This window comes from Manis pentadactyla, chromosome 1 (assembly GCF_030020395.1).
Source record: "Manis pentadactyla isolate mManPen7 chromosome 1, mManPen7.hap1, whole genome shotgun sequence".
NCBI classification, from domain to species: Eukaryota; Metazoa; Chordata; class Mammalia; order Pholidota; family Manidae; genus Manis; species Manis pentadactyla.
In genome coordinates this window covers 81,524,764-81,551,700 of record NC_080019.1, presented here as the reverse complement: position 1 = coordinate 81,551,700, position 26,937 = coordinate 81,524,764, and the positions used below count along the sequence as shown (strand labels likewise).

General features: G+C 37.9%; 1 protein-coding gene across 7 annotated transcripts in view; it reads left to right on the top strand.

Annotated features, from left to right (window-relative positions):
* The window catches only part of HLTF (helicase like transcription factor), an 87,772-nt gene that overhangs the window by 39,549 nt on the left and 21,286 nt on the right, over positions 1 to 26,937 (top strand). For 5 of the 7 annotated variants that reach the window (XM_057498990.1, XM_036896364.2, XM_036896361.2 and 2 more), the window contains 5 exons: positions 640 to 730; positions 2,562 to 2,641; positions 2,728 to 2,772; positions 3,584 to 3,673; positions 5,884 to 5,981. In XM_057498990.1, the coding sequence (XP_057354973.1) occupies positions 640 to 730; positions 2,562 to 2,641; positions 2,728 to 2,772; positions 3,584 to 3,673; positions 5,884 to 5,981 (404 nt within the window). The remainder of the gene's footprint in view (positions 1 to 639; positions 731 to 2,561; positions 2,642 to 2,727; positions 2,773 to 3,583; positions 3,674 to 5,883; positions 5,982 to 26,937) is intronic. The other 2 variants (XM_036896365.2, XM_036896363.2) reach the window with 1 other exon arrangement.

Sequence of the window (26,937 nt, the reverse complement as noted above, 5' to 3'; positions counted from 1 at the left end):
GGAGAGAATAATTTGTAGGCCTTTTGGTGGAAATGAGATCAAGAGAATCAGTAGATGAGTTTGCATTAGAAGGAAAGTAAGGTTGAGGGAAAATAAAGTTAATTGAGGGAATAAAACTGGGAAAATTGGGAGTTTATGGAAGATGACATCTGATTTTCTTTGTAAAGTGAAGTGGGTCATCTGCTGGGAGTAAAGGTAGTTAAAAATCTCAGCAAAGGATCCAATATAGTATATATCATTCTGGTGAGTGGATAGGGAGGCTGTGTGACACACAGAAGAGTTGCTAAGTGACACAAGGCAACAGCTGATATTTGAAAATGTAAATTTATACTACCACCTGTATATTATTTTTTTCTAGCAGCTCTTGGCTGCCTTGGAACATCAGTAAATTCAGCCAGAAGTGTGGAAATTGGCTGAATGACTGTAGGGGAAAGACTTGGTACAAGAAACAGAAGGTAATTTTTAGTGAGAGAATACTAGATTAGGAAACAAGTAGAGTAGCTGGCTGATGGCAAGGACAGGAATGAACATTTATAGTTGAACTATTGAGTTGAAAACCAAGGTTTTAAGAAGGATATTGCTAGTTATCAGAAACTTCACTAATACTCTCTGTATTTGTCCTTTTCTCTGAAATGGAAGGACCTAGATGTAGTGGAGAACCCAGTATTTCAGATGTCAAGGGAAAGAATAAATATCCCAAGTCAGAATTGTCTAGCTCCCGCCCCAAAAGGTAAACTCTGTTATGGTTTGATTATATGTAATATGTTTATTTAAACTGTCCATTTTTTCATGTATAGGAAAAAGATACCATTATTATCTCAGTTATATTGTTCTTCATTCTCATTCTTTTATTTGAACTGCCATAATCACTCTATGACGAGGTAGACTGTTGTCATTTTATAGGTGAAGAAAAGTAATATTAACCAAAAAGAAGTGAATTGCTAATTTTTAATAATCATTTGTCTACCACTTTTTCCTTTTTCTTTAACATAGGAGCTAAGATCTAGCTCCTGGGCTTTTTTAGTTGTTGAGGTGTTAGAAGAGTTTTCTTTATGAATTTTAGGAAATGAAAACTAATGAAAATTTATTGAATGGCTTGACAAAACTGTTCTTTGCTTTTCTCAATTCTCATTTCACCTTTAGTGGAAATAAGACTTGATAAAGCTATTTATGGAGAATATTATCTTAATGTAGACTAGAGGGAGAATTTAAAAACACAATGCCTCTCTGATTACAACTTGAATCTGTTAACTTTATAAATTTCATTTACCTCTGAAGTAGATCCGAATACTTGGTTTCTTTGTTGTATTGTCCACCATCAGTATCTGCAGGTGTGATTTCAAATCTGAGTCGGTTAGGTATTCGCCCAGAAAAGATCTCAAAACTGGGGCTTTGTTAATTGTTCTTTATCATTAATACCTGACCAAGCTGAGTACAAAACCAAGACTTATAAGTTTCCCTGTCATCTAGATTGACTCTTACAACTCTGAACTGACCATGAGCCTGGGTAAAGTTCTATCAGGTGGACCAGGTCAGAGGACTTGGAAATCATAACAAGGACATGGGAGAAACTATTAACCACACATATTATAGCTAATACAAAAATGCCTATTGGCAGCACATTTTTTCTAGGGGCTTTGCATGTAGTTAACACATTTTATCCTATTAAGTGGATTGTATTTTTATGCCTCTTTTCCAAATGAAGAAACTGGGGCATAGAAGAATAATAGGTGACTTGCACTTGCCTAAAGTGACATAGTGGTGGAATGGGAATCTAAGCTGTCTGGTTCCAGAGTCCTTTGTTCTTGGGCACTTAACCAGTGTACTGTATACTGTCTCTATACAAAATTACAAACATTTTCATTATGAAATAATTATATTTTTCCTCTTAGTTGTTTATTTCATTATATTGGGAGTGTTTCTTTGTTTAGAGTCATTTCTTCATTTTTATATAATGTTTTAATTGAATTACCATACATCAAACTCATTATTAAAATGATTGCTCTTTTAGAATGGTTTACTTTTTCAAATTTAATAATAGTGGTACTGCATTTATATAGTAAATGCATCTGATTATGAAAGCAAAGTGCTTTTAGTAAATCTGACTTTTATTTATCAAATAAAAATTACCCTTGAAGTTTTTTAAAAAAAATAAAGAGGGGAAAGACTAGAAACATTTGTATTTATTTATTTATTGGAAAATAGATTTTTACTTTTTTTTTTTTTTTTTTTTTTTTTTTTTGAGAGGGCATATCTTATATTTATTGATCAAATGGTTTTTAACAACAATAAAATTCTGTATAGGGGACTCAATGCACAATCATTAATCAACCCCAAGCCTAATTCTCAACAGTCTCCAATCTTCTAAAGTATAACGAACAAGTTCTTACATGGTGAACAAATTCTTACATAGTGAATAAGTTCTTACATGGTGAACAGTACAAGGGCAGTCATATCACAGAAACTTTCAGTTTTGATCACACGTGTATTGTATTTATTGAACATAGGTTTTTAATATCTCATTTTGTTTTGGGTTGATAAAAATTTCTGCATACTTTCAGAAGAAAAACTGCTATTCAGTATACCGAAAGCAGTGATTCAGAGGAAATTGAACCAAGTGAACTGCCACAGAAAATGAAAGGTAATATGAAGTGGATTTAATTTGATAATGTGTCCTATAGTCTAATTTTGTAGTGTGACCATTTTTATATTTGGTTTTGCTTTTAGGCAAACTGAAAAATGTACAGTCAGAGACTAAAAGCAGAGTAAAAGGTATGTATATACACATCAAAATTATTAAAGCAAAAGTTCATTGATTTGTATTTCTTTAGCTTGGAATTCTTTGTTAGTAAATCTTAAAATTGACTGTAGTTTACATTTGAACTATTCATGGAACTTTACCAGCAGTGCTAAATGAATGGGGCAAATTGAAAGAATAGTTTCAAATTAAAACCTGAGAGAAAATATTTAAGTTAAACAAAACAAAATTTCCTACCCACTTATAAAATGATCTCTAAAACTTTGTATATGTATAAATTATAATTACAAAGGTTGGGTGGAAGTGCTGTCTTGGCAATATTATTGTTTGCATTATCATACAGATGTAAAAACAAACTGGTGAATAACTTTACCTTTTCCTTTACCTTTAAAACATACACTTCTAAATCAGATCACATTGCATTTCTGATTAGCTCCAATTGCATTGCATTGGAAAATAACTCATTACCACTGACTGGTCTGCAGTTGTGGCAGCTTCATCATTAGTAGTCAAGTACCTGTTTCCTTGAAAAAAATTCTTCTGCCTGGAAGCTGAATCATGTTGCTCCTATTTTCACATCTCTTCATCAAGAGAAGCAACAATTTATCACAAATGGCTACATCCCTTATCTGAGCTGGAAGGATAGGCTTTGTGTCAGAAGAGTAGTTTTGGTTGCTAGATATTTGATTTTTATATAATATAGCCCTCAAGACAGAGAATGTGGAAGGTGGTATTCTGTTTTCTGTTTTCAGAAAGTACCTGTATCTAAGCATAGGAGAGAATTAGTTTTCAAATACCTTAACAATTCTGTTGTTTTTATTTCAGCAGGATCTTCTAAGGTTAAAGAAGATTCAGAGTTTGCATGTGCACTTACTTCATCTGCCCCTGCAACAAAAAAGAAAATGTTGAAAAAGGGTTAGTAAATTTGTTCTTCTGTTTTGTTTTGTTTTTTCTGTTTTTCAAAGAAATAAATTTAAATGCCAAAAGTTATAAGACCACATTACAAAAAGTTTAGAAAGCAGGGAAAAGGAAAAGGAAAAAAACCCACATAATCCCATAAATGTGTTTTCCTTCTAAGTACCTCTTCCTATTCTTTTTGTTTTAGTTAGGTCAAAAATAAGATGGAAAGAGGTTCCCTACTCATCCTAGTTGCAGAGGTATTCTAGTGAAGGTACAGAGGAGTTTATGGCTGTTTTAAAACTTAATTTAATTTGGATTAATTTAAATTATAGTAAGATTTAATTTTTGGTATGAGTAGAATTTGCTTTTCATCTAAGAATGTTAGTGATCTTTATTATAATTTTGTAATTCATAGGAAAACAATGCTTAAGAGTATAAATATTTGAGATCGAACTAGGGTTAAGGAGATCTGGGACAAGTTATTACATCTCTGATCATAGTCTCTGTTTTACATGTTAGGGATAGAGCAGACAAAAATCTTTTCATGGAGTTGATGTATAATGATGAGGGAAACAAACAAGTAAACATACAAGTTCAAATAATGTGTGCTGTGAAGAAAATAAGGGAGGATAGTGGAATAAAGATTGACTGAAGGGACCTAGATAATATATTTGAGCCAAAACAGAATAATGACAAAGAGGTAACTTTTGGTCTAAGAATTAGACAGGAATAGAAATACTGGCATTTCAAATAGATTACTCTTGCTCCTAATTTTAGAAATTTTAAGAAATGTGGAATTTTTTATTAAGATAGATTTGAGATAGAATAAAATTCATGAAAATGCCATTCTGTTGCAGACATAGCTATAATACAAGAGAAAGAAATCACAGCTGTGATAAAACCAAAATAAATATATTTCTGGGATAGAAGTAAAATAGAAATAAAAATTAGTAAGTGGAGTTGTAAGCTTTATCTTATGGTAGATAGTGATTTTTTTTAGAATAAGATACACGTCATAAGGAAAAGATTGGTTAAATTCTATGTTTTAAGTTTTCATGCATCAAAAGGCCCCATAAAAAAAGTGATAAATTAGAGGCTGAAGAAGATATTTGTGGTAAGTGTAATTTACAAAGGATTGGTACCTAGAATATGTAAAGAACTCTACAAATCAATTAGGTGAAGAAAACCCAATGGGAGGATAGTCACTAAGAGTATACATGTATAGACTGTGTACAGAAGATCCAAATAACCAATAAACATGGGAAAAAATATGCAAGCTCAGTCATTGGGGAAATGCACATTAAGTGAGCAGAGAGATACCATCTCGCCCATCATATTTACAAATGTTTAGAAATCTCACACTGCCAAGTATGGGCAAGGTTATATAGCAGCAGGAACTCATGAACTTTGGATGGGAGTGTAAATTATCATGGAAAGCAACTAGGCCAAATATAATGAAGCTAATGCTACACTACCTAAACTCTATAGATAAATACAAGGAGACATGAAAAATAGTTTTCATTGCCTCATTAATTTAGTGAAATACTGGAAATCATGTAAATATGTCCAACAGCAGAATGGAAAATAAAATTGTAGTATGTCTTTCCACAGGCTGCCTGAGTATCCTCACAAATGGCAACTTGTTTCCCTCAGAGGGAGTGATCAGAGAGAGAAAAAGTGGAGAGAAAAAGAACTTAAGACAGAGAAGCTGCATCTCTTATAACTTAATCTCCGAAGTGATAAACAACTACTTCTGTCATATCCTGTTGGTCACATAGACCAACCCTGAAAGAGTATGGGAAGAGACCACGAGGTTGTGGCTCTTCAGGAAGTAGATATCAATGGGGGCCATCTTGGAGTCTGGCTACCATATTAACTATAGCACAAATTCACAAAACTGCATAAAACAGTGTTCATCTCACTAGATAGCTATGAATAACTTAACAAATACTTATTAGAAGATACTCCAAACTTGTCCTTGTGCCCCATCATTCACAGTCCTCTTCTTCCCTGCAAAAAATACTATCTGGATTTTTAGTTGCTTAAGATGGCAAGGTAAAATCTAGTTCTTTTTATTTCATTATGGCTAGAAACAGAGGTCCATCTCCTTCCCTGTGGTTCTTCCTACTTCTCTTTTCATAGAGGTACATTATTGTTATCTCTTTATTGACTACCTATATATTTGAGAAAAAAGCAGCTACTGGTTATGTCACTGATTCCTTCAGGGGCATCTGCAGTGGAGAGTTCAAAGAAAACTGATGTTGGAGAGACACCAAGAACAACACTGATCATCTGTCCACTTTCTGTGTTAAGCAACTGGATTGTAAGTTTTTACAATCCTTTATAAGTGTGATGTAATTTATATTTGTCTCATATGTTAGAAAGTATTCTTTTGTTGGGATAAATATGCTTGGTCAGCACTTTATATTTAAGTTCAAATAATTGGTGAATTGAGGTTGTGTCTGCTGAATAGAAGTAGTTTTTATTTGAAGATAACACAGTAGAGAGAGAAACATCAACTGCTATCATAAGGTTTGGGTTATACTTCTGCCTCTGCCATTCTGACCCCCAAAGTAGGAAAGGTGTATAATTGAGACTCCACCAAATTTATAAACTGTTGGAACTTCTTTTCTAAGAACTTAGCTAACAATAGCTTCTATTTTTATAACATTGAGCTTCTTTGTGTTCATTTTCCATAAACTCTTCAAACTCCTCAACAGACTTTTCCTTTAATCCTCACAACTATTCTTATTTTCCAGGTGACCAAATTGTCAGAGAAATTAAGTTGCCTAAGGCCATCCAGCTAATAAATGATGGAGCTAGGATATAGTCTCTAACATTCTGACACTGGAGCTGATACTTTTAAGGCTATCCACCAGAAAATTAGGTCTTTTTTTTTCTTCTTCCAGATTGCTTTTCTGTTCTAAAAACATTTCATTGGAATGGAACCTCTTTATATATTATGTATAAGGAGCAACTTGATTCTGTTTCCTTTCCAGTTTGAGCTTCAAGCTTCATGTTATAATGAAATAATGACTATTGGAAGCACTGTGAACATAAAGACCACTGTATGTGAACTTCCATTCTTGCCACCTCTCCAGTTATCTGCATCTCTCCTGGCCGTTCCTTCTCTAATCTCAGAGGTGGAAGAGGTCCTATCCTTCATAAGACCAAGACCTTAGTCTGTACATTGGATTCCATCTCTTCCCACCTTTGGATTTTATCTGTTATTTTTCTCCTTGCCTGATTATTGAGTCTCTTCATACTGACACTCTTCATGAAACATACTGAGATTTTTAAATTTCATTTTTAAATATTTTCTCTTGATTATGTCTCACCTTAGGTTGGTACTCTTCTGCTTTCATTACTGTTGTACATCTTGGAGTTTACTATCTAACTGTCTAACTTAACTCGCTTATTAAGCTATTATAAGCACAGTCTGATGATTCTTTATTTCTCTCCCTTCTTATTCCTCCTCCTCCATTCTTTATATGTTAGGTGCTTTATTCTGTGTTCTTTTGTGTTTCCTTTTTTTTTTTTTGAGAGGGCATCTCTCATATTTATTGATCAAATGGTTGTTAACAACAGTAAAATTCTGTATAGGGGACTCAATGCACAATCATTAATCAACCTCAAGCCTAATTCTCAACAGTCTACAATCTTCTGAAGCATAACGAACAAGTTCTTACATAGTGAACAAATTCTTACATAGTGAATAAGTTCTTACATGGTGAACAGTGCAAGGGCAGTCATCACAGAAGCTTTCGGTTTTGATCACGCATTATGAACTATAAACAATCAGGTCAAATATGAATATTCGTTTGATTTTTATACTTGATTTATATGTGAATCCCACATTTCTCCCTTATTATTATAATTATTATTATTTTTTTTAATAAAGTGCTGAAGTGGTAGGTAGATGCAAGATAAAGGTAGAAAACATAGTTTAGTGCTGTAAGAGGGCAAATGTAGATGATCAGGTCTGTGCCTATAGACTAAGTATTAATCCAAGCTAGACAAGGGCAACAAAATATCCACGGATGCAGCAGATTTCTCTCAAAACAGGGGGGATGAGGTTCTAAGCCTCACCTCTGTTGATCCCCAATTTCTCACCTGATGGCCCCCCTGCGACTGTGCCTGTCTTAGGTTGTTCCTCCCTTGAAGAATCTTACCCGTCTCTGGCTAACCAGTCATCTTCTGGGGCCATACAGGGAAATGTAAAGTTGGTAAGTGAGAGAGAAGCCTTATTGTTTGAAAAGGTTAGCTTTTTACTTCTTTGCAGATTTATGCCCTGTAGCTTTTATGCCCAGCATTTGTCTTGAGGTATCTTTACCACTTGGAAGAATTATGATACTTGGTAACTTCGATATGAAGCACAAATTCTACTTAAGGGTTATAATTAGGAAGGAAGAAGAAAAGCTATAGAAGTAGCAGACAGAAGAAAACATGGGAAGATTGATTATTTCTTTGACATATCTTCTTGTAGAGTAACATAAGTGTGTATAGGTTTTAAACTACTAATTAAATTGCGCACACACATTAACATAATAGGAATACCGCTACATAACCAAAGCAGACCTACAATTACCAGGCATCTCCAGTGAAACCAAGAAAACCAGTTAGGCACCCTAGGCATTTGTGAAAACTTATCAGTGATATGATGGATATTGTCTAACTGAATTTGAATACTTTGAGAAAAATCAGACAAATTAAAACAACACATTCCTGGGAACTGTTCACATCTCATATGTTCTTTTTTTTTTTTTTTTTTTTAAATAATTATTTTTTATTGAAGGGTAGTTGACACACAGTATTACATTACATGAGTTTCAAGTGTACAACACAGTGGTAGAACATTTATATACATAATTCTAGGTTCCAGCTATCACCCTACCAGGCTGTTACAATATCTTGACTATATTCCTTATGCTATACATTACATCCCGGTTACTAATTTATTTTACCATTGGAAGTCTGTCCTTCTTTTTTTTTTTTGTGAGGGCATCTCTCATATTTATTGATCAAATGGTTGTTAACGACAATAAAATTCTGTATAGGAGAGTCAATGCTCAATGCACAATCATTAATCCACCCCAAGCCTAATTTTTGTCAGTCTCCAATCTTCTGAGGCATAACAAACAAGTTTTTACATGTAGAACAAATTCTTACATAATGAATAAGTTACATAGTGAACAGTACAAGGGCAGTCATCACAGAAACTTTCAGTTTTGCTCATGCATTATGAACTATAAACAGTCAGTTCAAATATGAATACTCATTTGGTTTTTATACTTGATTTATATGTGGATACCACATTTCTCTCTTTATTATTATTATTTTTAATAAAATGCTGAAGTGGTAGGTAGATACAAGATAAAGGTAGAAAACATAGTTTAGTGTTGTAAGAGAGCACATGTAGATGATCAGGTGTGTGCCTGTAGACTATGTGCTAATCCAAGCTAGACAAGGGCAATAAAACATCCACGTATGCAGAAGATTTCTCTCAGAACGGGGGGGTGAGGTTCTAAGCCTCACCTCTGTTGATCCCCAATTTCTCACCTGATGGCCCCCCTGCGACTGTGCCTGTCTTAGGTTGTTCCTCCCTTGAGGAATCTTACCCGTCTCTGGCTAACCAGTCATCTTCCGGGGCCATACAGGGAAATGTGAAGTTGGTAAGTGAGAGAGAAGCCTTATTGTTTGAAAAAGTTAGCTTTTTACTTCTTTGCATATTTATGCCCTGTGGCTTCTATGCCCAGCATTTGTCTTGAGGTATCGTTACCACTTGGAAGAATTATGATACTCGGTAAATTTGATATGAGGCACGAATTCTATTTAAGGGTTGTAATTAGGAAGGAAGAAGAAAAGCTATAGAAGTAGCAGGCGGAAGAAAACATGGGATGATTGATTATTTCTTTGACATATCTTCTTGTAGAGTAACTTCAGCATGTATAGGTTTTAAGCTACTACTTAAATTGCACACACACATTAACATAATAGGAGTATAGTTACATAACCAAAGCATATCTGTAATTACCAGCCATCTGCAGTGAAACCAAGAAAACCAGTTAGGCACCTTAGGCATTTGTGAAAACTTATCTATGATATGGTGGATATTGTCCAAATGAACTTGAACAGTCTGAGAGAAATCAGACAAATTAAAACAACCCATTCCTGGGGACTGTTCACATGCCATATGTTCTTTTAACAATAAATAGTTTGTAGTTGTAAGACTTTGGAGCGCTACAATTTGCACTTCACCAAATTCTTGGTTGAGTTCCAACAGTGTAGATCCAGTCAAATTTGTTGTTTTACTGTATGCACAGGCCAGCTTAGATATCTCCTTCCTCATTCCCATGGCAAGTCCAGGAACTGGTGGGATGAGTGCATCTACAGCTGTAGCAGTGCGTGGATCTTTGTTGGGGTTTTTTTGATGATCATCTTCTGGCATGAGTCTTCCAGAGAGTGCAGATGTTGGAAGTTCTTTTTCATATCGTATCTTAGTTCATTTTCGGGGTAGCCCAATTAGGCTTTGATCCTCTGTATAAACACAAACAGACCCTTTGGGCACTTTTATATGCCCTTTATACTCTCATGTAGAACTCATTGGAGGTTACCACACAGGAACTGCCCTTTTTTTTTTTTTTTGGTATCACTAATCTACAATTACATGACAAACATCATGTTTACTAGGCTCTCCCCCATACCAGGTCCCCCCTATAAACCCCTTTACAGTCACTGTCCATCAGCATAGCAAAATGTTGTAGAATCACTACTTGCCTTCTCTGTGTTGTACAGCCCTCCCTTTTCTCCTACCCCCCCATGCATGTTAATCTTAATAACCCCCTACTTCTCCCCCCCTTATCCCTCTCTACCCACCCATCCTCCCCAGTCCCTTTCCCTTTGGTACCTGTTAGTCCATTCTTGAGTTCTGTGATTCTGCTGCTGTTTTGTTCCTTCAGTTTTTCCTTTGTTCTTATATTCCACAGATAAGCGAAATCATTTGGTATTTCTCTTTCTCCGCTTGGCTTGTTTCACTGAGCATAATACCCTCCAGCTCCATCCATGTTGCTGCAAATGATTGGATTTGCCCTTTTCTTATAGCTGAGTAGTATTCCATTGTGTATATGTACCACATCTTCTTTATCCATTCATCTATTGATGGACATTTAGGTTGCTTCCAAATCTTGGCTATTGTAAATAGTGCTGCAATAAACATAGGGGTGCATCTGTCTTTCTCAAACTTGATTGCTGCGTTCTTAGGGTAAATTCCTAGGAGTGCAATTCCTGGGTCAAATGGTAAGTCTGTTTTGAGCATTTTGATGTACCTCCATACTGCTTTCCACAATGGTTGAACTAACTTACATTCCCACCAGCAGTGTAGGAGGGTTCCCCTTTCTCCACAGCCTCGCCAACATTTGTTGTTGTTTGTCTTTTGGATGGCAGCCATCCTTACTGGTGTGAGGTGATACCTCATTGTAGTTTTAATTTGCATTTCTCTGATAATTAGCGATGTGGAGCATCTTTTCATGTGTCTGTTGGCCATCTGTATTTCTTTTTTGGAGAACTGTCTGTTCAGTTCCTCTGCCCATTTTTTAATTGGGTTATTTGTTTTTTGTTTGTTGAGGCGTGAGAGCTCCTTATATATTCTGGACGTCAAGCCTTTATCGGATGTGTCATTTTCAAATATATTCTCCCATACTGTAGGGATCCTTCTTGTTCTATTGATGGTGTCTTTTGCTGTACAGAAGCTTTTCAGCTTAATATAGTCCCACTTACTCATTTTTGCTGTTGTTTTCCTTGCCCGGGGAGATATGTTCAAGAAGAGGTCACTCATGTTTATGTCTAAGAGGTTTGTGCCTATGTTTTCTTCCAAGAGTTTAATGGTTTCATGGCTTACATTCAGGTCTTTGATCCATTTTGAGTTTACTTTTGTATATGGGGTTAGACAATGGTCCAGTTTCATTCTCCTACATGTAGCTGTCCAGTTTTGCCAGCACCACCTGTTGAAGAGACTGTCATTTCGCCATTGTATGTCCATGGCTCCTTTATCAAATATTAATTGACCATATATGTCTGGGTTAATGTCTGGATTCTCTAGTCTGTTCCATTGGTCTGTGGCTCTGCTCTTGTGCCAGTACCAAATTGTCTTGATTACTATGGCTTTATAGTAGAGCTTGAAGTTGGGGAGTGAGATCCCCCCTACTTTATTCTTCTTTCTCAGGATTGCTTTGGCTATTCGGGGTCTTTGGTGTTTCCATATGAATTTTTGAATTATTTGTTCCAGTTCATTGAAGAATGTTGCTGGTAGTTTCATAGGGATTGCATCAAATCTGTATATTGCTTTGGGCAGGATGGCCATTTTGACGATATTAATTCTTCCTAGCCACGAGCATGGGATGAGTTCCCATCTGTTAGTGTCCCCTTTAATTTCTCTTAAGAGTGACTTGTAGTTTTCAGAGTATAAGTCTTTCACTTCTTTGGTTAGGTTTATTCCTAGGTATTTTATTTTTTTTGATGCAATTGTGAATGGAGTTGTTTTCCTGATTTCTCTTTCTGTTGGTTCATTGTTAGTATATAGGAAAGCCACAGATTTCTGTGTGTTGATTTTGTATCCTGCAACTTTGCTGTATTCCGATATCAGTTCTAGTAATTTTGGGGTGGAGTCTTTAGGGTTTTTTATGTACAGTATCATGTCATCTGCAAATAGTGACAGTTTAACTTCTTCTTTACCAATCTGGATTCCTTGTATTTCTTTATTTTGTCTGATTGCCGTGGCTAGGACCTCCAGTACTATGTTAAATAACAGTGGAGAGAGTGGGCATCCCTGTCTAGTTCCCGATCTCAGAGGAAATGCTTTCAGCTTCTCGCTATTCAATATAATGTTGGCTGTGGGTTTATCATAGATGGCCTTTATTATGTTAAGGTACTTGCCCTCTATTCCCATTTTGCTGAGAATTTTTAACATGAATGGATGTTGAACTTTGTCAAATGCTTTTTCAGCATCTATGGAGATGATCATGTGGTTTTTGTCTTTCTTTTTGTTGATGTGGTGGATGATGTTGATGGACTTTCGAATGTTGTACCATCCTTGCATTCCTGGGATGAATCCCACTTGGTCATAGTGTATGATCCTTTTGATGTATTTTTGAATTCGGTTTGCTAATATTTTGTTGAGTATTTTTGCATCTACGTTCATCAGGGATATTGGTCTGTAGTTTTCTTTTTTGGTGGTGTCTTTGCCTGGTTTTGGTATTAGGGTGATGTTAGCTTCATAGAATGAGTTTGGGAGTATCCCCTCCTCCTCTATTTTTTGGAAAACTTTAAAGAGAATGGGTATTATGTCTTCCCTGTATGTCTGATAAAATTCCGAGGTAAATCCATCTGGCCCGGGGGTTTTGTTCTTTGGTAGTTTTTTGATTACCTCTTCAATTTCGTTGGTGGTAATTGGTCTGTTTAGATTTTCTGTTTCTTCTTGGGTCAATCTTGGAAGGTTATATTTTTCTAGGAAGTTGTCCATTTCTCCTAGGTTTCCCAGCTTGTTAGCATATAGGTTTTCATAGTATTCTCCAATAATTCTTTGCATTTCCGTGGGGTCCGTCGTGATTTTTCCTTTTTTGTTTCTGATACTGTTGATTTGTGTTGACTCTCTTTTCTTCTTAATAAGTCTGGCTAGAGGCTTATCTATTTTGTTTATTTTCTCAAAGAACCAGCTCTTGGTTTCATTGATTTTTGCTATTGTTTTATTTTTCTCAATTTTATTCATTTCTTCTCTGATCTTTATTATGTCCCTCCTTCTGCTGACCTTAGGCCTCATCTGTTCTTCTTTTTCCAATTTCGATAATTGTGACATTAGACCATTCATTTGGGATTGCTCTTCCTTTTTTAAATATGCTTGGATTGCTATATACTTTCCTCTTAAGACTGCTTTTGCTGTGTCCCACAGAAGTTGGGGCTTAGTGTTGTTGTTGTCATTTGTTTCCATATATTGCTGGATCTCCATTTTGATTTGGTCATTGATCCATTGATTATTTAGGAGCGTTTTGTTAAGCCTCCATGTGTTTGTGAGCCTCTTTGCTTTCTTTGTACAGTTTATTTCTAGTTTTATGCCTTTGTGGTCTGAAAAGTTGGTTGGTAGGATTTCAATCTTTTGGAATTTTCTGAGGCTCTTTTTGTGGCCTAGTATGTGGTCTATTCTGGAGAATGTTCCATGTGCACTTGAGAAGAATGTATATCCCGCTGCTTTTGGATGTAGAGTTCTATAGATGTCTATTAGGTCCATCTGCTCTACTGTGTTGTTCAGTGCTTCCGTGTCCTTACTTATTTTCTGCCCAGTGGATCTATCCTTTGGGGTGAGTGGTGTGTTGAAGTCTCCTAGAATGAATGCATTGCAGTCTATATCCCCCTTTAGTTCTGTTAGTATTTGTTTCACATATGCTGGTGCTCCTGTGTTGGGTGCATATATATTTAGAATGGTTATATCCTCTTGTTTGACTGAGCCCTTTATCATTATGTAGTGTCCTTCTTTATCTCTTGTTACTTTCTTTGTTTTGAAGTCTATTTTGTCTGATATTAGTACTGCAACCCCTGCTTTCTTCTCACTGTTGTTTGCTTGAAATATGTTTTTCCATCCCTTGACTTTTAGTCTGTACATGTCTTTGGGTTTGAGGTGAGTTTCTTGTAAGCAGCATATAGATGGGTCTTGCTTTTTTATCCATTCTGTTTCTCTGTGTCTTTTGATTGGTGCATTCAACCCATTAACATTTAGGGTGACTATTGAAAGATATGTACTTATTGCCATTGCAGGCTTTAAATTCGTGGTTACCAAAGGTTCAAGGTTAGCCTCTTTAGTATCTTACTGCCTAACTTAGCTCGCTTATTGAGTTGTTATATACACTGTCTGGAGATTCTTTTCTTCTCTCCCTTCTTGTTCCTCCTCCTCGATTCTTCATATGTTGGGTGTTTTGTGCTGTGCTCCTTCTAGGAGTGCTCCCATCTAGAGCAGTCCATGTAAGATGTTCTGTAGAGGTGGTTTGTGGAAAGCAAATTCCCTCAGCTTTTGTTTGTCTGGGAATTGTTTAATCCCACCGTCATATTTGAATGATAGTCGTGCTGGATACAGTATCCTTGGTTCAAGGCCCTTCTGTTTCATTGTATTAAATATATCATGCCATTCTCTTCTGGCCTGTAGGGTTTCTGTTGAGAAATCTGACGTTAGCCTGATGGGTTTCCCTTTATAGGTGACCTTTTTCTCTCTAGCTGCCTTTAACACTCTTTCCTTGTCCTTGATCTTTGCCATTTTAATTATTATGTGTCTTGGTGTTGCCCTTCTTGGATCCTTTCTGTTGGGGGTTCTGTGTATTTCCGTGGTCTGTTTCATTACTTCCTCCCCCAGTGTGGGGAAGTTTTCAGCAATTATTTCTTCTAAGATACTTTCCATCTCTTTGCCTCTCTCTTCTTCTTCTGGGACCCCTATAATACGGATATTGTTCCTTTTAGATTGGTCACAGAGTTCTCTTAATATTGTTTCATTCCTGGAGATCCTTTTGTCTCTCTCTATGTCAGCTTCTATGCGTTCCTGTTCTCTGATTTCAATTCCATCAATGGCCTCTTGCATTCTATCCATTCTGCTTATAAACCCTTCCAGAGTTTGTTTCATTTCTGCGATCTCCTTTCTGGCATCTGTGATCTCTTTCCGGACTTCATCCCATTTTTCTTGCGTATTTCTCTGCATCTCTGTCAGCATGTTTATGATTCTTATTTTGAATTCTTTGTCAGGAAGACTGGTTAGGTCTGTCTCCTTCTCTGGTGTTGTCTCTGTGATCTTTGTCTGCCTGTAGCTTTGCCTTTTCATGGTGATAGGAATAGTTTGCAGAGCTGGGACGAGTGACGGCTGGAAGGACTTCCTTTCTTGTTGGTTTGTGGCCCTCCTCTCCTGGGAGAACAGCGGCCTCTAGTGGCTTGTGCTGCGCAGCTGCGCGCAGACAGGGTTTCTGCTTCCTGCCCGGCTGCTATGGAGTTAATCTCCGTTGTTGCTGTGGGCGTGGCCTGGCTCGGGCAGCTACTCCAAAATGGTGGAGTCGCTTTGGAGCAGGAGCTGCTGGGAGGCTATTTATCTCCGTAAGGGGCCACCCTGCTCCCTGCAGCCCAGGGGTTATGGTGCCCAGAGATCCCGGATTCCCTACCTCTGGATTAAGTGACCCGCCCTGCCCCTTTAAGACTTCCAAAAAGCACCCGCCAAAACAAAACAACGACCACAAAAAAAAACAAGAAAAAAATTTTTTTAATTAAAAAAAAAATTTTTTTTAATTAAAAAAAAAAGGTGGTCGTTCGTTTTTCTTTATTCTCCGGTGCCAGCCTCAGGCCTCTGCTCACCAGTCTTTCTGCCCTGTTTCCCTAGTATTGGGGTCCCTGTCCCTTTAAGACTTCCAAAAAGCGCTCGCCAAAACAAAGCAGCAAAAAAGCAAAAAAAAAAAAAAAAATGGTCGCGCGCTTTTCTTATGTCCTCTGTCGCCCAGCCTCCAGTGCCTGCTCACTGTTCTTGCTGCCCTGTTTTCCCAGTATCGAGGGCCCTGCACTCTGGCCCGGATGGCTGGGGCTGGGTGTTCGGCAGCCCTGGGCTCCGTCTCCCTCCCGCTCTGCCTGCTCTTCTCCCGCCGGGAGCTGGGGGGAGGGGCGCTCGGCTCCCGCGGGGCCGGGGCTTGTGTCTTACCCCCTTCGCGAGGCGCTGGGTTCTCTCAGGTGTGGATGTGGTCTGGATATTGTCCTGTGTCCTCTGGTCTTTATTCTAGGAAGGGTTGTCTTTGTTATATTTTCATAGATATATGTTGTTTTGGGAGGAGATTTCCGCTGCTCTACTCACGCCGCCATCTTCCGCCCCTCCCTCCCATATGTTCTTTTAACAGTAGATAGTCTGTAGTCGCAAGATTTTGGAGCTCTGCAACTTGCACTTCTCCAAATTCTTGGTTGAGTTCCGACAGTATAGATCCTGTCAAATTTGTTGTTTTACTGTATGCACAGGCCAGCTTAGATATCTCCTTCTTCATTCCAATTGCAAGTCCAGGAACTGGTGGGATGAATGCAGCTACAACTGCAACAGTGCCAGGATCTTTGTTGAAGTTTTTTGATGATCATCTTCTGGAATGACTCTTCCAGAGAATGTTGATGTTGGAAGTTCTTCTTCTTATCGTATCTTAATTCGTTTTCTGGGTAGCCAAATTAGGCTTTGATCCTCTGTATAAACACAAACAAACCCTTTGCCCACCCTTTGATATGCCCTTTATATCATCGTGAAGAACTTACTGGAGATCACCACACAGGAACTGCTTTTTTTTTTTTTTAAGAGAAAGGAATATCAGAAAAATGTACTTCCATAGCTGATCATCTGACACCCTTTAAATGATGAAAATTAAGGATATTTAAAGCATGCATTAATCGTTGATTTACAGTTAGTTTTATCGTACCAGGGAGTAATCCCCCTTTTCTTTCTTTCTTTTTTTCTTGTTATCCTTAATCTACACTTACATGAAGAATATTATGTTTACTAGGCTCTCCCCTATACCAGGTCCCCCCCACAAACCCCTTTACAGTCACTGTCCATCAGCGTAACAAAATGTTGTAGAATCACTACTTGTCTTCTCTGTGTTGTACAGCCCTCCCCTTTCTCCCACCCCCCCATTATGCATGCTAATCATAATACCCCCTTTCTTCTCCCCCCCCCCCCCCTTATCCCTTCCTACCCACCTATCCTCCCCAGTCCCTTTCCCTTTGGTACCTGTTAGTCCATTCTTGGGTTTTGTGATTTTGCTGCTGTTTTGTTCCTTCAGTTTTTCCTTTGTTCTTATACTCCACAGATGAGTGAAATCATTTGGTATTTCTCTTTCTCCGCTTGGCTTATTTCACTGAGCATAATACCCTCTAGCTCCATCCATGTTGTTGCAAATGGTAGGATTTGTTTTCTTCTTACGGCTGAGCAATATTCCATTGTGTGTATGTACCACATCTTCTTTATCCATTCATCTACTTATGGACACTTAGGTTGCTTCCAATTCTTGGCTATTGTAAATAGTGCTCCGATGAACATAGGGGTGCATCTGTCTTTTTCAGACTTGAGTGCTGCATTCTTAGGGTAAATTCCTAGGAGTGGTATTCCTGGAATTCAAATGTTAAGTCTATTTTGAGCATTTTGAGGAACCTCCATACTGCTTTCCACAATGGTTGAACTAATTTACGTTCCCACCAGCAGTGTAGGAGGGTTCGCCTTTCTCCACAACCTCGCCAACATTTGTTGTTGTTTGTCTTTTGGATGGTAGCCATCCTTACTGGTGTGAGGTGATACCTCATTGTGGTTTTAATTTGCATTTCTCTGATAATTAGCGATGTGGAGCATCTTTTCATGTGTCTGTTGGCCATCTGTATTTCTTTTTTGGAGAACTGTCTGTTCAGTTCCTCTGCCCATTTTTTAATTGGATTATTTGTTTTTTGTTTGTTGAGGTGGGTTTTTGTGTTTCCTTTGACTGCTTTTGTGGGTAGTTGATTTTATGTTTTGCCCTTAGTTAGTATTTGGTTGGTCTGCTTTCTTTCTTGTGATTTTATATTCTCTGGTGACATCTATTTAGCCTTAGAAGTGCTCCCATCTAGAGCAGTCCCTCTAAAATACCCTGTAGAGGTGGTTTGTGGGAGGCAAATTCCCTCAACTTTTGCTTGTCTGGGAATTGTTTAATCCCTCCTTCATATTTAAATGATAATGGTGCTGGATACAGTGTTCTTGGTTCAAGGCCCTTCTGTTTCATTGTATTAAATATATCATGCCGTTCTCTTCTGGCCTGTAAGTTCTGTTGAGAAGTCTGATGATAGCCTAAAAGGTTTTCCTTTGTAGGTGACCTTTTTCCTCTCTCTAGCTGCCTTTAATACTCTGTCCTTGTCTTTGATCTTTGCCATTTTAATTATTATGTGTCTTGGTGTTTGTCCTCCTTGGGCCTCTTGTGTTGGGAGTTCTTTGGGCCTCCATGGTCTGAGAGACTGTTTCCTCCCCCAGTTTGGGGAAGTTTTCAGCAATTATTTCTTCAAAGACACTTTCTATCCCTTTTCTCTCTCTTCTTCTTCTGGTACCCCTATAATGCGAATATTGTTCCATTTGGATTGGTCACACAGTTCTCTTAATATTCTTTCATTCCTGGGATCCTTTTTTCTCTCTCTGCATCAGCTTCTCTGTGTTGCTGTTCTCTGATTTCTATTCCATTAACAGACTCTTGCACCTCATCCAGTCTGCTCTTAAGTCCTTCCAGAGACTGTTTTATTTCTGTATTCTCCCTCCCAACTTTATCCTTTAACTCTTGTAAATTTCTCTGCAGGTCCATCAGCATGGTTATGACCTTTATTTTGAATTCTTTTTCAGGGAGATTGGTTAAATATATCTCCCCAGGCCCTCTCTTCGGGGTTGTCTGGGTAATTTTGGACTGGACCAAATTCTTCTGCCTTTTCATGATGATAGACGTAGCTGTAGGCAGGTAGCATGTGTGTCAGCTGGGAATACAAAGTCCTTTCCTGCTTGCTGGTCACCTTGCCTTTCTCCGCTGCCTGTGTTGGTTACCTGCACTCCTAGAGCAGCCTCTGGGTTAGTCCCCTAAGCTGCTGTAGGCAGGGTCTCCATCAGGGTAGTGCAGAGCCCTGCAGGGAGTGGCAGGCGCACCGTGTGTGCTCTCCTGTGAGAGTGGCGTCTCTGCCGGGCAGCTGAACACTCATGGTGGCCTTTGGATCTGACCCGGGTGGCTGTGCGCTGAGAGGAGATTCTGTGCGGTTGTGCCCTGGCAGCTCGGCCGGCACAGGCTTGCACAGGCTGCTCTCGTGTCGCTCACTTGGCCGCTGCCACCGTGGGCTTGCATGGGCCGCCCCCCGAGGCCCCTTGGTCAGCTGCCACTGCCGCCGGTTCATGCGGGCCACTCCCGGGCCCCTCGGTCAGCTGCCGCCGCCGGCTCACACACTACTGGGCTGGTGTGTTGGGGTCTGCGCCGGCCAGGGGAACGACTGGCAGTCTGCTTATCACTGTGAGGGTCTTCAGAGCTGTGCTGCCGCCCAGGGGGTTAGGGCGCCTGGAGCTCCCTGGGGTTCCCAGCTGCTGGGCTGAGTGTGCCGGGATAATTCCGTCTAGCTGTGAGGACCCTGTCCTTTTAAGACTTTCGAAAAGCACTCGCTTTTCTTTTATCCTAGAGGAGCCGGTTTGGGGGACCTGCTCGCAGATTTTGCCCTTCCGTTTCTCTAATATCTAGCACACCATGCACTGTGTGTCTACGCTCCTGGTGCGGATTACTAGAGCTGGTTGTTTAGCAGTCCCGGGTTTTCACTCCCTCCCCGCTCTGACTCCTTTCTTCCCACTGGGAAGGTGGGGTGCAGGGGCCACTCGGGTCCTGCTGGGCCGTGGCTTGTATCTTACCCCTTTGTGTAATGCTGAGTTCTCACAGATGTAGATGTAGCCTGGCTATTGTACTGTATCCACTGGTCTCTCTTTTAGGAATAGTTGCATTTGTTGTATTTTCAAAAATATATATGTTTTTGGGAGGAGATTTCCGCTGAACTACTCATGACACCATCTTGGCTCCTCCTCTCCTCCACATCTTGGAGTTTAATTTCCACTTTGTACTTTTACTTACTAACTCTCTAACATTGTCATCTGTCTTCTGCCACCAGATCTCTAAATTGCATTGGAAAAGATCAGTAGTTATTGCCTAATTGTCAAAATCCATAGCCTCTTTTCATTTCTTGATTTTTATGTAAGCTTACCTTTTTATTACAAGTTCTGGGTGTTTTTAAAAAAAATTACACCTGATTACTGTGTCATTTTTTTCTCTTGGACCAGAATGAGTTTAACTTCTCTCTTACTCTTTTTTCTTTTCTTTCAACAAAATTGCTCTTTCTTTTGATGTATGGTCCATTGTGGGAAGGGCAGTACATGAGTACTTAAATGGCTGTTTCATAGTGTGGTTTATGAGTATTAACAGAGGTATAAACAATAGAACTGTGATTCTTTAAGAGCTTGGGATGCAGAAATGTATTTTTAAAATGGTAATCAGTATTCCAAATAGTTTTGTATTTGGAAAACACCAAACCTCAGAAAGGAAACCTTAGCAAAATCTTGCCTACTAAGATTGTGAGAAAACTTAGTTTTAAAGGATTGAGGCATGGTTGGGCATATAGGGATTTGTGGTCAAGAATTAGAATTTCGCAGTCCCTCAACAAGCTTCTCTGTTTCTAGCCCTCAGGTAAATGACCCAGCACCCTAATGAGTAGGCTAGAACTACCTTGTTTGTCTTCAGACATGGGAGAGAATCCAGTTAAAGGAGTAAGATACTAATCTCCTCCTGCCACAAGCTTTTTCTGGATATTTATGCAAGTTACTTAACTTCTTAATGGAAAATGAAATAATAAACTTAATGTCATTCACACACACACACACTAGCACAGTGACTAGAAATTCACGCTAGAGTTCTACTTCTCCAGAAAAGTTAATATTATTCTATTTCAAATCTAATCCTTCCACAGATATGCTCTGTTCTGTTTCAAGGAAGTTGTTGTTTTCTCATTAGCTTCTTTATCCTTTTCTACCAAATTCCTTAATAAAACTCTGCATTTTCCCTCTTCTCTGTATTTTTGCCATTACTGTTTCAGGTTTCATTCTCTCTTCAGCCCACTGTAGTCCAGTTTTTGCTCCCACCCACCCTGTGTAGAAACTCTCTTTGTGAAGGCTTCAATGGGCTTCAGTGATGTCATTATTGCTGTGTCCAGTGAATTTCCTTTTTCTTTTCCTCTGCCCTGATTTTTTTTTCCTTCTAAAACTTTTCGTTATGTCTTACTTTGTAAGCCATCTTTAAACTTTTTTTAATGAGGGGGAATGAACATAAATTACAAATTTTAAAATTGATCTTGTATTCCTTCTTGAAACTTTGATATTCTTTGTACCCCCACCCCAAAAGAATTTTGATTGCTACTCTAATTTTCTGACCACTGTTTTTCTCTGCCTCTATTTTTCTCCCATGGTTTCTATTTAGTCTGCTTTTTTCCCACCTTAAAACATTGTAGTTTTTTTTTTAATAATATGAATATTTACTCATCAGCATTCAGGAATTTCAAAAGGTTACCACATTTGCTTTATTTTTTTCTTTGCTGGAGTATTTTAAATCATATCCCAAACATCATCTCCCAATAGAAGCAGAAGCCTGTTCTTTAAATACTGGTATTCTGTAGACTTTGCCCCTAACCTTCTTTTCTCATTGTACATGTTCTCCTTAGAAAATCTTATGCATTTCTATAGCTTCCTGTACTGTCTGCTGATAACTTTAAAGTCCATATCTACACTTGCATTACAGGCCAGTATTTGAATTTTCCTAGTATATTTCTCTAGTCAAATATTCTATAGTGATCAAAAATTTTAAATGTCTACAATAATAATACTCATTATCTTTTACTGCTTTTCTCTTCTTTGTAGAAACTTTGCTATATCTTTGTCACACAGTTCTTCTAGGCAGTCATTTTAAGTATCAGAGGCTTCTTTCTTTGTTTTCTCCCTTTTGTTCATATCTCATATTTAATTTTATCCCATCAGTCCCGTCAGTCCTTTCTTAGCATTGTTCTTTCACACCTATCCTTTCCATTCTGTTCTTTCTTCTGCCATTCTTGTATAGGGCTTCATAATCTCTCAGGTAATAGTTTCCCAGCTGTGCCTCCCTGGTGTGTTGTCTCTAATCTGCTCAGAATCTCCCAAATCTATTGTTTTCATGATTAAAAGTAAATAAATAAAATACTGATCCTGTCCTCAAAGAGTGCAGGGACCAGGATTTTTTTTTCTTTTTAACTGTACCATCCTGGTTTATACCTGGCAAATAGGCCTATAGTAAGTGAATGAAAGTAGATACTGTACTTGAATCTCTCTATATATTCATGAAAATATTGGCTGGTATTCTTTTACTGTTTAATTTTGATATTAACTCCCCTAATGGAAACATTAAAGATTTTTTTTTATATCGTTAATGTACAATTACTTGAACAACATTATGGTTACTACACTCCCCCTATTATCAAGTCTCCCTACATACCTCATTACAGTCACTCTCCATCAGCGTAGTAAGATGCTATAGAATCATTACTTGTCTTCTCTGTATATACTGCCTTTCCTGTGTCCCCCATCCCACTACATTATGTGTGCTAATTGTAATGCCCCTTTTCCCCCCTTATACCTCCCTTCCCACCCATCCTCCCCAGTCCCTTTTCCTTTGGTAACTGTTATTCCCTTCTTGGGTTCTGTGAGTCTGCTGCTGTTTTGTTCCTTTTGTTTTTTCTTTGTTCTTATACTCCACAGATGAGTGAAATCATTTGATACTTGTCTTTCTCTGCCTGGCTTAGTTCACTGAGCATATTATCCTCTAGCTCCATCCATGTTGTTGCAAATGGTAGGATTTGTTTTCTTCTTATGGCTGAATAATATTCCATTGTGTACATGTACCACATCTTCTTTATCCATTCATCTACTGATGAACACTTAGGTTGCTTGCATTTCTTAGCCATTGTAAATAGTGCTGTGATAAACATAGGGGTGTATATGTCTTTTTGAAACTGGTCTGTTGCATTCTTAGGGTAAATTCCTAGGAGTGGAATTCCTGGGTCAAATGGTATTTCTGTTTTTAGTTTTTGAGGAACCTCCATACTGCTTTCCACAATGGTTGAACTAGTTTACATTTCCACCAGCAGTGTTGGAGGGTTCCCCTTTCTCCGCATCTTTGCCAGCATTTGTTGTTTGTCTTTTGGATGTTGGCCATCCTAACTGGTATGAGGTGATATCTCATTGTGGTTTTAATTTGCATTTCTCTGATGATTAGCTATGTGGACCATCTTTTCAGGTGCCTGTAGGCCATCTGAATTTCTTCTTTGGAGAAGTGTCTGTTCAGCTCCTCTGCCCATTTTTTAATTGGATTATTTGCTTTTTGTTTGTTGAGGTGCATGAGCTCTTTATATATTTTGGATGTCAACCCTTTATCGGATTTGTAATTTATGAATATATTCTCCCATACTGTAGGATACCTTTTTGTTCTGTTGATGGTGTCCTTTGCTGTACAGAAAGAAGCTTTTCAGCTTGATATAGTCCGACTTGTTCATTTTTGCTTTTGTTTCCCTTGCCTGGGGAGATATGTTCATGAACAGGTTGCTCATGTTTATGTCCAAGAGATTTTCGCCTATATATTTTTCTAAGAGTTTTATCGTTTCATGACTTACATTCAGGTCTTTGATCCAGTTTGAGTTTATTTTTGTGTATGGAGTTAGACAATAATCCAGTTTCATTCTCTTGCATGTAGCTGTTCAGTTTTGCCAACACCAGCTGTTCAAGAGGCTGTCATTTCCCCATTGTATATCTATGGCTCCTTTATCGTATACTAATTGACCATATATGCTTGGGTTTATATCTGGGCTCTCTGTTCTGTTCCAGTAGTCTGCGGGTCTGCTCTTGTGCCAGTACCAGATTGTCTTGATTATTGTGGCTTTGTAGTAGAGGTTGACATCAGGGAGTGTAATTTTCCCTGCTCTATTCTTCCTTCTCAGGATTGCTTTGGCTATTCGGGGTCTTGTCATTCCATATGAATTTTAGAACTATTTGCTCTAGTTCACTGAAGAATGCTGTAGGTATTTTGATAGGGATTGCATTGAATCTGTAGATTGCTTTAGGCAGGATGGCCATTTTGACAATATTAATTCTTCCTAGCCAAGAGCATGGAATGAATTTCCATTTGTTAGTGTCCTCTTTAATTTCTCTTAAGAGAATATTATACCCTGATATAGGTCTTTCACTTCCTTGGTTAGGTTTATTCCTAGGTATTTTATTCTTTTTGATGCAATTATGAATGGAATTGTTTTCCTGATTTCTCTTTCTGCTAGTTCATCATTAGTGTATAGGAATGCAACAGATTTCTGTATATTAATTTTGTATCCCGTAACTTTGCTGAATTCAGATATCAGATCTAGTAGTTTTGGAGTGGATTCTTTAGGGTTTTTTATGTACAATATCATGTCATCTGCAAATAGTGACAGTTTAATTTCTTCCTTGCCAATCTGGATGCCTTTTATTTCTTTGTTTTGTCTGATTGCCATGACTAGGACCTCCAGAACTATGTTGAATAAAAGTGGGGAGAGTGGGCATCCTTGTCTTGTTCCCGATCTTAAGGGAAAAGCTTTCAGCTTCTCACTGTTAAGTATAATGTTGGCTGTGAGTTTGTCATATATGGTCTTTATTATGTTGAGGTACTTGCCCTCTATACCCATTTTGTTGAGAGTTTTTATCATGAATGGATGTTGAATTTTGTCAAATGCTTTTTCCACATCTATGGAGATGATCATGTGGTTTTTGACCTTTTTGTTGATGTAGTGGATGATGTTGATGGATTTTCCAATGTTGTACCATCCTTGCGTCCCTGGGATGAATCCCACTTGATCATGATGGATGATCTTTTTGATGTATTATTGAATTCAGTTTGCTAATATTTTGTTGAATATTTTTGCATCTTTGTTCATCAAGGATATTGGTCTGTAATTTTCTTTTTTTGTGGTGTCTTTGCCTGGTTTTAGTGTTAGGGTGATGTTGGCTTCATAGAATGAGTTTGGGAGTGTTCCGCCCTCTTCTACTTTTTGGAAAACTTTATGGAAGATGGGTATTAGGTCTTCACTAAATGTTTGATAAAATTCAGCAGTGACACCATCTGGTCCAGGTGTTTTGTTCTTAGGTAGTTTTTTGATTACCGATTCAATTGTTTTGCTGGTAATTGGTCTACTCAGATTTTCTGTTTTTTCCTGGGTCAGCCTTAGAAGGTTTTATATTTCTGGGAAGTTGTCCATTTCTTCTAGGTTATCCAGTTTGTTGCCATGTAATTTTTCATGGTATTGTCTAATAATTCTTTGTATTTCTGTGGTGTCTGAAGTGATTTTTCTTTTTTCATTTCTGATTCTGTTTATGTGTGTAGACTCTCTTGGTAAGTCTGGCTAGGGATTTATCTATTGTTTATTTTGTTGAAGAACCAGCTCCTGCTTTCATTGATTCTTTCTATTGTTTTATTCTTCTCAATTTTATTTATTTCAGTTCTAATCTTTATTATGTCCCTCCTTCTACTCACTTTGGGCCTCATTTGTTCTTCCTTTTCTAGTTTCATTAATTGTGAGTTTAGACTATTCACTTGGGATTGTTCTTCTTTCCTGAGAAAGGTCTGTATTGCAATATATTTCCCTCAGCACAGCCTTCGCTATGTCCCACAGATTTTGTGTTGTTGAATTGTTGTCATTTGTCTCCATATATTGCTTGATCTCTGTTTTTATTTGGTCATTGATCCATTGATTATTTAGTAGCATGTTATTAAGCCTCCATGTGTTTGTGGGCTTTTTCATTTTCTTTGTGTAATTTATTTCTTGTTTCATACCTTTGTGATCTGAGAAGCTGGTTGGTACAATTTCAGTCTTTTTGAATTTACTGAGGTTCTTTTTGTGGCCTAGTATATGATTTATTCTTGAAAATGTTCCATGTGCACTTGAGAAGAATGTATATCCTATTACTTTTGGATGGAGTGTTCTCTAGGTGTCTGTTAGGTCCATCTGTTCTAATATGTTGTTCAGTGCCTCTGTCTCTACTTTTCTATCTGGTTGATCTGTCCTTCAGAGTGAGTGGTGTATTGAAGTCTCCTAAAATGAATGCATTGCATTCTATTTCCCCTGTAATTCTGTTAGTATTTGTTTCACATATGTAGGTGATCCTGTGTTGTGTGCATAGATATTTATAATAGTTATATCCTCTTGTTGGACTGACCACTTTATCATTATGTAATTTCCTTCTTTGTCTCTTGTGACATTCTTTGTTTTGAAGTCTATTTTGTCTGATACTAGTACTGCAACTCCTGCTTTTTTCTCCCTATTAGTTGCATGAAATATCTTTTTCCATCCCTTCACTTTTAGTCTGTGTATGTCTTTGGGTTTGAAGTGAGCCTCTTATAGGCAGCATATAGATGAGTCCTGTTTTTTTAATCCATTCTATTACTGTGTCTTTTGATTGGTACATTCAGTCCATTTACATTTAGGGTGGTTATCGATAGGTATGTGTTTATTGCCATTGCAGGCTTTAGATTCGTGGTTACCAAAGGTTCAAGGGTAATTCCCTCACTGTCTAACAGTCTAATTTAACTCACTTTGTGTGCTATTACAAACACAATCTAAATGTTCTTTTTTTCCCCCTCCTTTTTCTTCCTCTTCCATTCTTTGTA